Below are 15,000 nucleotides of genomic sequence, written 5' to 3'. Positions count from 1 at the left end.
CACTACAAGAAAGTGGACGAGGGCTACATAGGATGTAAATATGGCTAACCATCATCCATCCAACATCCATGGTAGGTAGGTTTAACAATATGTCAGTCTACCTTGTTCTATTCTATACTTTCTTCAATTCAGTGACACAGGACCGGAGAACCAATAACACCCTGCTTCTTTGTTCTGACAAATGTTGACAGCTGTGTGTGTATTCCTAAAGAAAGTACCTTGATGGTGCTGAGGTCCATGGGCTGCTTTATGATGTCGTGGTAGTCATGAAGACCAAGCAACGAGGCATCCACAGGCTTGTAGAACGGCCAGGCATACCCTGCATGCTTCTTTGACAGCAGATCTTTCAGGACCCCATTGCAGTAGCGCAGTTGGGGGTTCAGCTTGCTGCGACGCACCGGTGCTGGCACCATGGAGTCCGGTAAATCCTTCTTGGGAGGCTTGATGGCTCGTCCACTCACTACTCTCCTGCCACCCCCCCCTTTGGTACCCATCATCATTGTTTCACAGCCCATACCCATACCCATACCCATACCCAAGCTCATGCCCTGGCTGAGGTTATGGCCTTGGTTCATCCCCACGCTGGAGTTGTGGTCCATCCCCAAAGAAGTGAGGGTTAGCGGGGAGTTGTGTCCACCGCCTAGCCCCATGTTGATGCCGCTGACGCCCATGGTGCTCATGATGGGCATGGCTACAGTGGTTGGGGTGGTTGTGTCTGCTTTCCTCTTCACACCCTTTTTCTGTGAGACCAAGAAAGCCGGCGAATGGTGTTTAGTCTGTGGTCGTCTTTTTTTCCTTTCTTTTTGTTTTAAATACTGTGACATTTTAATTAAACAAAACCTGTTTAGTGCATAAATTACCTTAGCGGTGGGCTGAGTTGGAGGCAGACCAGCGATTGTAGGGATGCTTTGTTCAGTTGTAAGAATAAGGGGCAGACTCTTGGTCATATGTGTCTGTGGGGGGGTTGAGAGGATGGAGTCAGGTGTTTCTGGGGTGGGAGGGGAGTACGCGGACTGGGAAACAGCTGGGACCTGATGAGCTGTAGTCACTCCTCCAGAGACTGGCAGGGAGAGGGCAAGGATTCAGAAAAACAAATATTAAGTAAAATACATGTTCATAAATACATTTGCATTTGAGCAAAAAAGTATGTTTTTTACAGCATGTATGATGATTGCATGTCTGTATTAGCCTGCTTGCAGCGAGTACTCACTTGCATTTCCTCTGCCTTTTTTGCCAGGTTTGGTTGGTTTGCTCCGTGGAGGGGGAGCAGCCAGCTCTACTTCCTCCTGGGGCATCTGAGCCACTTTCTGCAAGAAAGCCTTCTCCAGAGACTGAGCCATCAGGACTATGTCATCTGTAGGCTGCAGGAGACATTTCAGCAAAATGGTTACAACACTAGAATGAGGTTTTTAGCAGTCAAAGTCAACAACAAAAAAATAATAAGATTCCCCAATACTTTAAAATGATGGCTTCACTTTCATAGCATTTTGTATTTGAAGATTTCATGTTAAAGTTTAGCATATGTCACCAGATTAATTTGATGTTTTTATAATTACTTTTTTTTTTTGTTTGTGTTAATAAAATCATATGTAAATTAGCATGTTCACCAAATCTCCAGACTACTAATAGTGGCTGGCATGAAACATTTGCCAGGATGTCTAGGCTCACAATTTCTCAGACAGATGGACAAACGCGTCGCGCGCACACACACACACACACACACACACACACCACCACACACACACAAACACACACACACCACACACACACACAACAACACACACAAACCACCACACACACACACACACACACACACACACACACACACACACACACACACACTTACCTTGTTATAAATGTAGCAATTGGTAAACATGGTGTTGAAGTCCTGCATGCACTCACTGGCACAGCGATAGTAGTTATTTTCTAGTCTCTTCTTAATGGTGCCCATATCCATAGGAATTTTGATGATCTTATGATAGTCCTGGAGGAAGACAGAGAAAAGTTAGACAATACAAAGAGACATCCAAAAATGAAATAGATTTCTTTTTAAAGTACTATAAGCCTGTGGCTGGTGGGACTGATAATGGATCTAGAGGGGTTTATTACTAACAGTGATAGTGACACATTACCTTTTGCATGGTACTTCCTTTTGTGGAAAGGCATAAGGTAAATATATAGAGAGAAGAAAGATAATGTACAATTTCTTGTATTCACACTCACAGGTAGGTTGAGCTTGGCCGCATCCACAGGTTCGTGAAAGGGCCAGGCAAAGTGGTGCCTCCACAAAGACTTGAGCAAGACTTTCTGTAGGAACTGAAGTTGGTTGGTCATCCTCCCCTGTCGGCTGGGGTCCCTCACTGGGGGCTGTGGGGGTCCCGAAGGGGTCATATGACTGAGTGGGGGCATCCCAGGACTCTCAAAGCCCTCATAGAGCAGTGAAGGTTTTCTGATGCGTTTTCCGGCTGTGCCAGAACCCTGGTCCATGGCTGTGACTCCCATTATGCCAACATCAAGCCCAACATGGGAGCTGTAGAGAGCAGTTAAAAGACCAATTAACTATTTGGCAGTTGTCAGAAGTTGTTAGAATGAGGTCACATTCGCCTCCCAAGCTAAACAAGGATTACTCTTCAACTCAACAAAATCATATTGTTGACTTTAAAAAGCAAAAACTATTCTGCCTGTATGTTGTTTAAAAAGTAAGGCAATTATTGAAAACACATTTTCTTTGCCAGTACATTGCCTGCTGGTTAATTGAGGCTAATGTCTGTATACTCTTCTCGCTGAGGTGCAGCAACTCCAACTAAAACTCACTCTGTTTATGAACGTGAAGAAATCCCTAAGTCTTTATATGGATTTATTTTCTTCACATTGTGCTGAATCCATACATATGTCATGAGGGAGCCAGGTCCCCTGCCTTTGTTTGCTAAAATGGAGTGGGCGGCAGAAGACTAAATTTGCATATGGACTTTTTTTTTAGCAATGCTTGCATAACTTAACTCCTCCCAAAAGTCCTGATGAAGTGCAATGGTTCCATTCTCCCAGTATTAGCAAAAAAAACATGCCATATCTTCAGTCCCATTAATAAATATGAAAACTCATCTGTCATCCTGACATAATATTGTCTTCTTTTGGCATACATTTTATGTTGTTCTTTCAAACTTTATTATAACTATTAAGCCTGCTTATATGAATACAGTACAAGGCACACAGTCACACATCCTAAGAGTTAGCAAGCACACAACAGGATGACTTGGAATTTATTCCCCAGAAAAATTCCAGTCCCAGCAGAACATCCATGACTAGCACTTCCTCCTCTTTACCAGACATCAACGGCACGGAGTACAGACAGAAACTTCACCCTATTTCCATGTAGAAACAAATATGTCAAAAAACATTGCATGTGTTTTAGCTGGCATGTTAAAAGAATGACTGGAGAATGACTGGAGTGTATTTTTCCAACAGAAATATCCATTAGTAATGATCTCTAAACTCTGAAGTAAACACACTGCTGTGTTGTACACACCAATTATAATCACTCAGTAGTACTGGCGGGTACTACAGTATTTTGGCTCCTGTAACTTGTTAATAGTTTCCACACGGAACGCAAGCAAGAGTGAATGAGTCTGCCATTGGCCTTTGACTGCTCTATAACTGGGGAACGTGGCTGTGCTAGCCTAAATCAGCAGCAGATGTGGTTCATGCTAACTTATCAATGGATGAGGTTTAACACACACACTTCCAGCATATCTAAAAAGTTACCTGGTCTGTCTTTAAAAAGTAAAAATATGCATAAACATCATTAGTTCTAGGAAGATGGAGACAGGTGCTATCTTACCAGGGTGGAGTTTTACAGTATCGTGAGAAGACTGCTCCCTTTCAACAATGCTAAGATTTCTAAAGTGAAACCCTAAAGACAGCATTCATATATTAACAGCCATTAAAAAGTGCATATAAAGAACAGTCAACTTCATTTTAGACATCAGAATTGCTTGACAGGGTTCAAGTTTAGCGCCGTCTATGAGCCAAATGCAGGTAATATTGAGCGGCTGGTAGAATTTTAACATTCAATAGCCATTTGGCTGGTGTCAGAAAGTTATTTAAACTGTCAGATGCTGGCTGCTGCTGCGTGCTACCAGTGCATTGACAAATTGCATTTCCCTTTTCATAAATACCAGCACTCATAACATGAACTCACCATAGCACATCTCCGCTGACTTGACAATGCAAAACAAAGTTGTTCGAGGACCAAGTAGGGGGTCATCTGCTGGGAAATCATTTCTTAACACTGATGGTACTTAGCGCCTGTTTTGTTTACATTGTCAAAGTATCCTTGCAAGTTTGTAACAATAGTTGTGTACAGTAAAAGCCTCTAACATTGAAACACTGATGCAAGTATTACTGTGTTTGCAACATGCAAGTAAGAGGCCCCTTGGGGGCAGGTTTATACCTTAATGTTACACTAATCCACCCTACATAAGCATACTGTATAATTTTTAGACGACAAATTGTCAACTTAGCTGCCAACGCAATACAGTTTTTACATTAGGTATGCAAAAACGGCTGTAAAAAAAGAAGACATAATGCATAGTGAATTTGAATCTTAAGTTTTTTTATAATAAAGCAATTCGTTTTGAATGATACAACTTTTGGAAACACATTTGACAGTTAGTGTACTTTATTATTTAAAGGGAGATAATCATGTACAACATTAACACTAAGCAAAAACATTTTTTTATGTTAGCTGTATATCTGGTAAACAAATTAGTATGTGTAAAATAGGGTATGGGTGCCCAAGAAAAAGAAACAAAAACAATGCTATTGATATTTGTTAAGTACAGTGGAGTTCCGTTACTTTATTATTATATAGCTTAAATGAACAGTTGCTGCCTAGCTTAGGATAAGTGACACTGAGCAATGTAACCAGGCAACCAACTGAAACACCCGGGACACATGGATAGCTGCGTCAACCATGGTAACGTTAATGCAATTGTACCAGTGATCACAACAAACCCTGCCCGTCACATGGCTACAATAACAAACCGAAGCAAAGCACACAAATAACCGTGGCAAGCGCGCACATCTGCCCCTGTGACGTTAACGTTATCTGGCGTACTGTATCTTAGCTCATGGTCGTCAACTGTGGTGTGATATGGTATTGTTAGCCGCCCGCATAGCTAGCTACATAACGTTTTTAAAAATGTACTTCAACTATGTTGTTAAGTTATACCATTATAATTAATAAACAAGACACGCCGGTCGAGTTTGTTATTTTTAAGGGGAACGCTAGTCTGACGCTAATGCTAGCGAAGCTAGCAGTAACTGCCAGACAGCGGGAGAGAGGGCGGCCAACGGCAGAAGCGCTCCGAAGATGGCGCCGGCATAGCGCGAACAACAGTCGCAGCTTTTTACAACCAACAAACATATTTCCAGAATGCATTTCTCTTCTAATCCCTTTCACAACGCGACAACTTCTTCCTGCAGCGCATTCGCTGTCCGTTTCCCTCTTCCATTTGTATTACAGCAAACACTGTCTGTCAGCAACGATATTTAGAAGGAAAAAAACTCAAATGTTTACAATATTCCCTCTGATGGAAAGCTGAGAGTCAATTTTACCGGTAGATACCTGTCAAGGAGCGGGTTAACTGCCATATCCATCAGGATGGATCCGGATTCAGTTTTAGCTAGACTGGGACCTGGATCCGTCTCTGTTCGTCAGTTCTCTCCGCTCCCCGCCACGGTCAACTCCTCAAATCTGCTTCGCTGAAATGGCGACGATGCGCCTACACCCGTTCTTTTATAGACCTACCATTCGCCCTATTGGATGAACCACCTCAGACTGCCCACGCCCTCTGAGTTCCTATTCGCTACGTACTATGTCCGTCAAACTCACCACACCCCTAGATACTGAGACTTCACTGACAATCTTTCGGGCCAACCTATTCGGACGTTTTTGCTGTCCGTCAAGGAAATTGCACAATACTATTGGCCCACCATGTTCAGTATACGTAAATGCTGTTCGTAACTGGCTCCTCCATTTAATCCTTTACAAAATGCGAGGGCACCGAAACCGCCACCTCTCTTATCACATTACATTACGTCAACGTGTGCAATGCAACGGCGGCGATTGGTCAATAAGGTTGCAACGCGGGCTTCCAGGCTAAATACCAAGACGCCTATTGGTTCTTCGAGCGGGTCACGCGTACCCCTCCAGAGCCTCTCCCAAGTCACCACGAGCTCTCAGTCAGCTTACCGGAATATCCGCACGCACTTCTGTCTTTCAGAAGAGGTCCACGGCCGCCATCTTTAAGTACAATGACATAGGCTATTATAATAAAATTACTTACAATTGACAAGGTAAAATATCACCTCAAAACATAAAAAAGGCTACGTGTTTGGCGTACAAACACAACTTAAATAAGTAGAGTTCATCTGCTGGAGTAAAAGGCCTCGATTTTAGAGGACACAGCCAAACAAGGCCTCCATGGTTCACACACACCAAAACAAAAACGGTAAAGAGGATAAAGGCCACGGTAACGATTCTGACTGCATGTAAAACGAGGAGCTTCAACTTATTTACTAGCTAGACTAATAATATAACGACCACACCTAGACAGGGTCAGGAGAACCAGTCACTGAATGACACAGCAGATTTCCTCACTGGCCTCAGATTACATTTGATAAAAGTAACGTTTACACTGCTTTTATCCAACTAAAACCAAACATAATCCAAATATCGCATTAATTAAAGCATTAGGGAATCGAAACGTCGATTCATCTTGTACGGCAAAGGTTTGAAAATAGCTGAAATACCGTACCTGGCCTTTGGAAGTTCTTAAAATAGATTAAACCAAAAACTATGCAACCCACATGAACAGAATAAGTAAGTATTTACACAACTTCTGATCTTTAACAACGACCGACGATCCACAAATTCAACAACCACACAAAATGGTTACCTAACCACATGCGCCCATCCCCCACACCAAGGTTACAAATACCCCACAATGTCACTCAAATAAACTACGTAAAACAACACTCGTTCGCTGCAATATTACTGCTAACTTTTTCAAAAAACGTTATGCTGTTAAAACATAACTGAACAAAGGGAAAGTTAATTATCCAAAAAGACAAAATATATACTTTGTTTTTTGTTAAAGTATGACATAAAAACCTTGAATTCAAAATAAATACAAATGTCGAGTGGTAAATCCCCAAAAAATAATGCGAAGCCTTTCTTGAATAAATCTTCTTGTCTTCCACCTCGATACTTTTTAACCAACACATTTCCCTCAAACATGTCCGCCTTCTTCCCCATTCCCTGCGCAGGGTGGGGGAGGGGAGTCATGTGATAAACAAGGCTGAGCACACGGTTTATCAAAACTTCGACACGTGGCATCCCGCTAAAAAAAACGCAATAAAACGTATCCACAGCGGGTCCTTTCTCGTGAAAACGTTACCTTCGTATGTCCGCCCTGTGCTTTATACAAAGTATGGAGCTCAGATTTAGGAATAAAGTTGCCAAAATATCCAAACAAAGAGCATAGTTTCCGCTGCGTTTGGCTTGCTCCGATTGGTCAAGGTTGACCACGTGACCAAAACGAGTTTTGTATGCTTTAGTGTGCTATTTCCCAAACTTCCTCTTTTGCACTCCGTGTATGGTCGCATAGTCCTTAACATCTCATGTGCAGTTTCTCAGTTTGTCCCATAAGTGTTAGAAATGTCGGGTTTCTCCAGATGACGATTGCTGTCGAGCTCAGTTGTGTTGCAACCAAGACGAAGCATTGCGCATGCGTCCCTGCCAAGAAGACGCTTTGCCAACAATGCAGAATGCAAGAGGCTGATCTAAGGCAGCTTCGCGTTTTTTTTTTTTCATATGATGAATGCCGTGATCCCTGGAAAGGAGGTGGGATCCAGCTGCAGACGAACTGACGAGTGTTGGTTTCCAAATTAAAGCAGGACCACTGGCCTCCGGTTGAGTGCCTGAAACACGCAAAAACAAGAGCAGCTGTCCGTGAATGTAGGAAAACTTGCGATGAAAATCTCAACCACTAATTGGTGTGATTTCAAAATGGGGAAATGCCTTATTAAAAAGCTAAATACAGCGAAATATTTTTAATTTAATTCACTTTTAAAAATTAACCAACAACATCTGTTCCTGATGGTCATTCCACTGAGTAGTTTGATTGGCCTAGGCAGCTATTGTGTTTTCATTTGCTAGAGACGTGACTCATTTATAAAGCAAAAGACACAAAAAGCATCCGGTCCCGCACCTCCAGGCTCAGGGACAACTTCATACCACTGGCCATGAAACTCTTGAGCTCCATGTCTCTTCTCATTATACCATACCACATTCATGTTTACATTTAGCTTACTCATTTACAATTAGGCTACTGTCTTCTCCAAATTTTTAATTCCTTATTTCACATTTTATCATGTTAGGCTATATATTTTATCCCTATATCTTAACTTGCAATGTCTTATGTCTTAGATTCTCGGGCAAGTTGTTTACCTGGGATTTTATTTCTGTACAAACTTAAGTATTGTTGGATATGTATATGACATGTATAACACACAGCAATAAACAGCTGTTGTGTAGTAATTTTAAGGTTACATGATGCACTGTAGAAATTTCCAGTTTGAATTACAGAAGCAGTCATTGTCAAAGAAAAAGTATTTATAATATATGAAATGAATCATAACTGCATATGATTGAATGTATAGTTAAATATACAGTAAATCTTTCTTAAAGGACGTTAAGATACAAATGTGTTTTTTCTAATTTTTGATCCTCTAGTTCTATCATGATGTTCTAAAAACGATGGAAGTGGGCCTATGATTACCATGAACCAGAAGTTTAGGCGAGCCAAACGTTGCTGATCTGAAACACATTAAATGAACAATAAGTTGTGTTAGCAGCACGTTGCTGGATGTTGTAGGGTGCCGGGCTCCGGCCTATCTACCAACAGCCATGCAAAGGGAATTGGAAGAAGGGAGGGGTTGGTGGATTACATCAGAATCAGCCTACTCTGACTCATCATGCTCTCTCTCTCTCTCTCTCTCTCTCTCTCTCTCTCTCTCTCTCTCTCTCTTTCTCAGGTTTTTTTCAGGCTTGGCTGCATCACATGATCAGTCCAGAAATGGTTGCAAAGGAAGCTCTCTTCCTTACAGTCCTCCTGAATAACAGGTTACCAGAGTTTTACAACTAGGTTCAGCATTGACAGCCAAACTCCAGATCACAGATTGCTTTATGCTGTTTGCACAAGCCTGGTGTGTGTGTGTGTCTGTGTGTGTGTGTGTGTGTGTGTGTGTGTGTGTGTGTGTGTGTGTGTGTGTGTGTGTGTGTGTTTTGTGGTGTGTGTGGTGTGTGTGTTGTGTGTGTGTGTGTGTGTGTGTGTGTGTGTGTGTGTGTGTGTGTGTGTGTGTGACAAAATAAATATAGTGTCACATTGTAAACTTCCTCTTACTATGGCTAGCAAGCCTTCCTTAGTAACAGCAGTCCCTTTGACAAACTGATGCAAGCATGTAGTTTTCTAACACAGAAGAGCACTGTGCGTCATTCCTCTACAGTAGTGTGGTTGTGCTGCCATCTCTTAAATAACACGTTTCCTCTGTAAAATTGTCAAATGCGAGCATGCAGACTTTCATGTCACCCACACAGATATACACCCACACACTCACTATCAACAGTACTACTCACATTATTGCGATTCATGAAATTGTTTAATATACAGTCTGTGATTGAATCACAGTATTTGGCACCAGCATGTTGATCTTTGCAATCCCAGCTTTTTTATTGACATCCGTTTTTGTTTGCTTTGCATAACCTTATGTTGTGCAAAAATCTCTACTTTCTCTTTTTCCACTTTACTTTTATAATAACATTAAGTCAGAAAAACACATTTCCAAAAAATCCCATTTTATTATGAAAGTCTCCTTTCCTCTAAAACAGCAGCTGTATGTATTTTTGTGACTCATCCAATCTTCCAAAGAGCATTGAATGAATTCAGTGATGAAATGAAATGATTAATTACTAATATTAGTACTTAATCATTTCATTTCATCACTGTGCAATATTATTTATTGAGTGTTAACACTTATCTATGTTTACACAACGTGTATTCAAGCTGATTTATATATGTATACAGTTTTATTTGCTCTCCGGACTCAGGACTGTGCGCCAGCACCCCCCGCCCCTCTCTTTTTTTCTCTTTTTTCTCTGCACTACCGACACTTTATATCTTTGACTTTATATTTTTGATATTTTATACTGTTATAATCTTATATTTATGGTGTCAACGCTGTAAAGGGATTGCTTTAATCTCGTTGCACAAGTACCGTGTACTTGTGTATAATGACAATAAAGGCATTCTATTCTATTCTATCATTACAGCATCATGACTGCATTTGTAGCGGCCCTACTTGGACCATGTATTAAAAGAGACATGCAGTAGCCCCTAATTCTGCACCATGTACATGCTCTATGCACCCATCCCCGTATCTTTGGGTATTCAATTTAATATCTTTGTGTGCCCTTCTCACATGTGGACCCTGTACACTCTGTCCTATATTTCCCCCCAGTCCAACACCCCTCAGTGCTATTACATGTATTCAAAATATAAAGGGTCACATTACTAAAGCTATCTCATTAATGTGACTACACTAATAAAATAATGCCATCCAACAGGACACCTCTCCTTACTGGTGTTTGTGTTTTAAGAAAAGGTTTGGTAACAAATACCTCGCTTGCTTTCAGAAAGTGGACATTGCCTGATGCTATTTGCATTTGCAAAACAGTGCTCATATCCTGTGTTGGGCTATAAATAAGAGATGGGCAATGTGCCATAAATTAGTAGAAAAGTACAGTTAAAGTTGTCTTTTGCTCATGACTCATAATATTGATTAAAAAGACGATAAGAAAGATGATGGTTTTCATGTTACTGTTAGACACAATACATCTTACTATAAAAGGCATTTTAAGTTATCTTGTTTGCTTCGCTTAATGTTATTTAGGGATGTTGCTTCTTATCAGGCATTATGGGATAGATAGATAGAGATGAAGAGTGGAGAGCTGTTTCAGTTTTCAACCAAAAGCTCATTGGCAGCATGAGTCCAAGTGGATAACTATCTCAGTCTAGGAAAACAGCCACAGCCTAATTATGCAGTCATGCAAAGTGAGTTGTAAATGTGTGAATCCGAGTAGGAACACTTCATTATACTGTCAAAAAAAGGGAGCAGAACTAGGAGGCTAGGGATTTCCATCTGAATGGAGGTGGGCCTTCTCCTCCAGAAGGTTAACTTGGTGGAGAGAGCAGATCTATAAAATAAAAAGGTTATCAATGCTGTGGCCAGTGAAGTAAGTATGCACAATGTATTTATAATGTGATTGCATTTAGACAGCAACAGAACATGAAATTAATACTGGTACAGATAAAAACAACAAAGATGATCAGTGGCATGACATGAGATTACGATTAACATGTTTCCTAATCCCATATGTGTAATATCTTTTGGAAAATATGTCTCTGAGCCCTTGTAGTTTTGTCAGAAGGGTGTATGTATAACGTTGTTTCCAGTTTTTGGTCAGAATATTGAGTATATAAAGTTTTTATGTCAATAATTTCCACGATGGCATCAAAGAAAAAAAGAAAGTGGCAAAAATAAAACGTAAGTAAAAATGGAGAGAGACGCATAAAGTGCAAGACAACAAAGAGAGAGAGAGAGAGAGAGAGAGAGAGAGAGAGAGACTCATGCATAACAAAACAGCTGGGCCCAGGTGTGAAAGGACAATGTGCAAAACATCAAGGAAGAAACCCTTCAATGTCTGTAACTGGTAAAAAGTCTCCTTTCACTCTCACACACACACACACACACACACACACACACACACACACACACACACACACACACACACACACACACACACACACACACACACACACACACACACACACACACACACTCACACACTCACTCACACACACACACACACCCTTTTAGTTAATGATATATATTAGGATGTTAGGATGCTGGCATTGACTGTACTGCATATGTACATGTTTGTGTCCATATATTTGTGCATGTAAGTAACAAATAAAAGTCACAGTGCTTCACAATGACATACTGGCAGAGAACATTATACATAATAATACACAATTCAAATGACGTGATGAAACAAAAGTGACAGGTCAGCCAAATACCTGGCTAAAAGGTTATAGGTCTTAATCTTACGGATAAAAACATCCAAAGGTACAGAATACTTAAGAGTTCAAGCACCCCAGGTCTTAAACGAGGTGCGTGGAACAGAAAGTAATACGTAAAGTTTTTTTTGCTGTTCTAGCACCAGGTGCTCGTTACAGAAATAATATGAATAATAATGGGAAATATTTGTAGTTGTACTGATTCATGAATTTGTTGCAATAAATTAAAGTATATATTTTTTTAAACAACAGTCCTTTCACTTCAAATTCTTGCACATTGTGCAAATAACTTCCTACATCATTTAGAAAGCACATATATGTTGGAGTTTGAAAAGCTTCAAAATAGTAATAAAAGCTGTATGAAAATACATTTGTAACAAGTATGTCTGTATACAGGTATGGTAAAGTTGTAATGTGTAATCATAACAAATATCTTGTACAACTGTTCACTTTTAGGAGTATTTTTACATTTTAACTGTAGTGTTTTAAGATGATTTGAGGTTGTATTTATGTACTGCAACAAACTTGTCAATGTCAGAATAGAGGAAGTCTAATTCTCTGTATATGACACAGCGGTCTTTTTTAGGATGAAAATCCTTAAAATAAAATATGAACCAGGTGCAGCAACCTGCTATTGATTGGAACAGGATTTAGCCGACAGTGCCAAATACTGCTTCCGAGAAAAAAGATTATCTGAACCTTCTACTGGAATTAAGATTGCTTTTAATTAAGGATGATCTTGTTATTGGGGATTAGTCCTGGTCAGTAATAGGCCTACTGTAGCATGAGGTAATAACATCTGCCAAGATGGAATAAATTATACTGACCGCCTAAAATGGTTCCATAAGAATACTTATTGTATTATAATATTGTCACTTTCATCAAAAAAGTGTGTGTAAGATCTAAATTCACTAAGTTACCAAGCTCAATTACTATTTTAATGTGCCATGCATTGGCCACTCCAGGCCACTGCCCTTGAGATCACTGAAATATGTTGTGTTATGTCTCCATCTGGTGGCCACTGGGTGGAACTTCAACCAATCAAACAAAAAGTACGTTTCACTGTAAATTATAGGTGTAGATTGTTTCCAGTTTCATATAAAGTTTTTAGTTGGAGTGAAAAATTTTATGAAAATGCAATTAAAACGTTATGTTAACCTAATTTAGGTTGCACCAGTGCTGAACTGAATTATAATGGCCTATAATAGTTTAATTATACCTTTGTATATTTATTCTATTATTCATAACAATGACGTGTTTATGTAGTCCTCTTTCAGTAGTTTCATTGGTTCAACAGGTTCTTATTTCTCACCATGTGGCTGTTACAGAACTAATGAAAATGTGACTACTTTGTGTTTTTTGTACAAAACTACTCGTACTCTTTTACACTGATTTGATCAATCAAAACAATCAAGCAATCAGTCAATCAATAAATCAATAATTCATCAATCAATCAATAATTCAATCAATCATGGTGTAGGCCTCTACCGGGGCTGTGTAATGTTATGTCTTTGTGTTGTGGATAATTTGGTCCAATGAGTTCACAGCAGCTTTGTCTCACTCATGTGTCTGTGGTTTTGATTGATTGATTGATTGAAAACTTTACTGAACAACAATCAAGACGTTTTCAAAAGGATAAAAACACAACAAAGCCCAAAGGCTTGTTACCATCATGGTCCTTAAGATAGAAGAGGAGTAACACCACATGGACTAAAACACTGAGGACAAAGGGGAAAGGGGTGAACTAACAAACAGACACACAAAAAGACTTTAAGGATCTTTTGATTTTGTTTATGGTTTTGATAACCATTTTTTGTAGAAGATTTAAAATGAAAGTAGGAGTTGCTCAACAGATTAAGGTTAGACAGTAAACCATTCTACTACACTGCTGAGTATAGGAAATAGTACTTTTTTTTTTAATACATCTCTTAAAACGATAGGGCCTGTAATCTGTGAAACTCACCCTAGTGGAATATCTGTGTGCATCACCAATTTTAGAAAAGTAATGAAACACTTGGTGTTATTTCTCATTTTATAAACTAAACACAGTTTAAATTGGGAAACTCTCTCCTCCACTCCGAGCCACCTAAGACTGGAGAAAGGGTCCGGAAGAAGAGGAGTAATAAAGGATGGAGTTTAAGGATCACTCTGTCTATTTTGACAGATGTGTAGCTTGTAGCTTTCTTGTGGAGTCTAACCACACCATCAGGTACTCTATATTTCCCTTCTGTTAAATAACAGAATATAAATCCCAAGTTAATAAATACATACACACAAACATGTAGGCTACATACTGTTAAGTAAAATGTGAACTGAAACATTAAAAGTCTGCAAAGAGCTATAAACTTGCATATAAAAACCCATTCTGTGTAGCCAATCTTTGTTAATATCCACAGCATTTTATTTGACTTTTTGACTATTTAACATGTGGTCGTTTTTACACATTTGAATGCAGAAATGTTACATTATTGAACTTTTAATCTCTGCCACTTGCGTACAACCTTATTGTGCATTGTAAAGTTATTTTATGAATGAACTAGACGGAGACGTTTTTGAATAATTTAGTAGCCTATCCCGTAATTGTCTCCATCTGTTGAAAGCAAGACCGAAGGATTTGACCAGTCGTCTTTTGAGTTGTTCGTAGTTATATACAGTACAGGGCAAAAGTTTGGACACAGCTTCTCATTCAATGCATTTTCTTTATTTTCATGACTATTTACGTTGTAGATTATCCATGAAGGCATCAAAACCATGACATACGGAATTATGTAGGCCTACTTAACAAAAAAGTGTGAAATAA

At 39.6% G+C, this 15,000-nt stretch overlaps 1 protein-coding gene across 5 annotated transcripts in view; it reads right to left on the bottom strand.

Moving 5' to 3' along the window:
- brd2a (bromodomain containing 2a) overlaps positions 1-7,816 on the bottom strand; it is a 10,812-nt gene extending 2,996 nt beyond the window's left edge. For 2 of the 5 annotated variants that reach the window (XM_032534731.1, XM_032534732.1), the window contains exons 1-6: positions 7,175-7,816; positions 2,224-2,530; positions 1,847-1,984; positions 1,211-1,361; positions 861-1,060; positions 219-740 (exon numbers count right to left, since the gene is read on the bottom strand). In XM_032534731.1, coding sequence (XP_032390622.1) covers positions 219-740; positions 861-1,060; positions 1,211-1,361; positions 1,847-1,984; positions 2,224-2,530; positions 7,175-7,287 — 1,431 coding nt within the window. In that variant the 5' untranslated portion in view covers positions 7,288-7,816. Of the gene's footprint in view, positions 1-218; positions 741-860; positions 1,061-1,210; positions 1,362-1,846; positions 1,985-2,223; positions 2,531-5,626 lie in introns of all 5 variants that reach the window. The other 3 variants (XM_032534735.1, XM_032534733.1, XM_032534734.1) reach the window with 3 other exon arrangements.
- Between the last annotated feature and the right edge of the window lie 7,184 nt (positions 7,817-15,000).

The sequence above is a fragment of the Etheostoma spectabile genome, chromosome 14 (genome assembly GCF_008692095.1).
Source record: "Etheostoma spectabile isolate EspeVRDwgs_2016 chromosome 14, UIUC_Espe_1.0, whole genome shotgun sequence".
In the NCBI taxonomy this organism is placed as follows: domain Eukaryota; kingdom Metazoa; phylum Chordata; class Actinopteri; order Perciformes; family Percidae; genus Etheostoma; species Etheostoma spectabile.
This window is presented reverse-complemented; position numbering and strand designations above follow the sequence as displayed.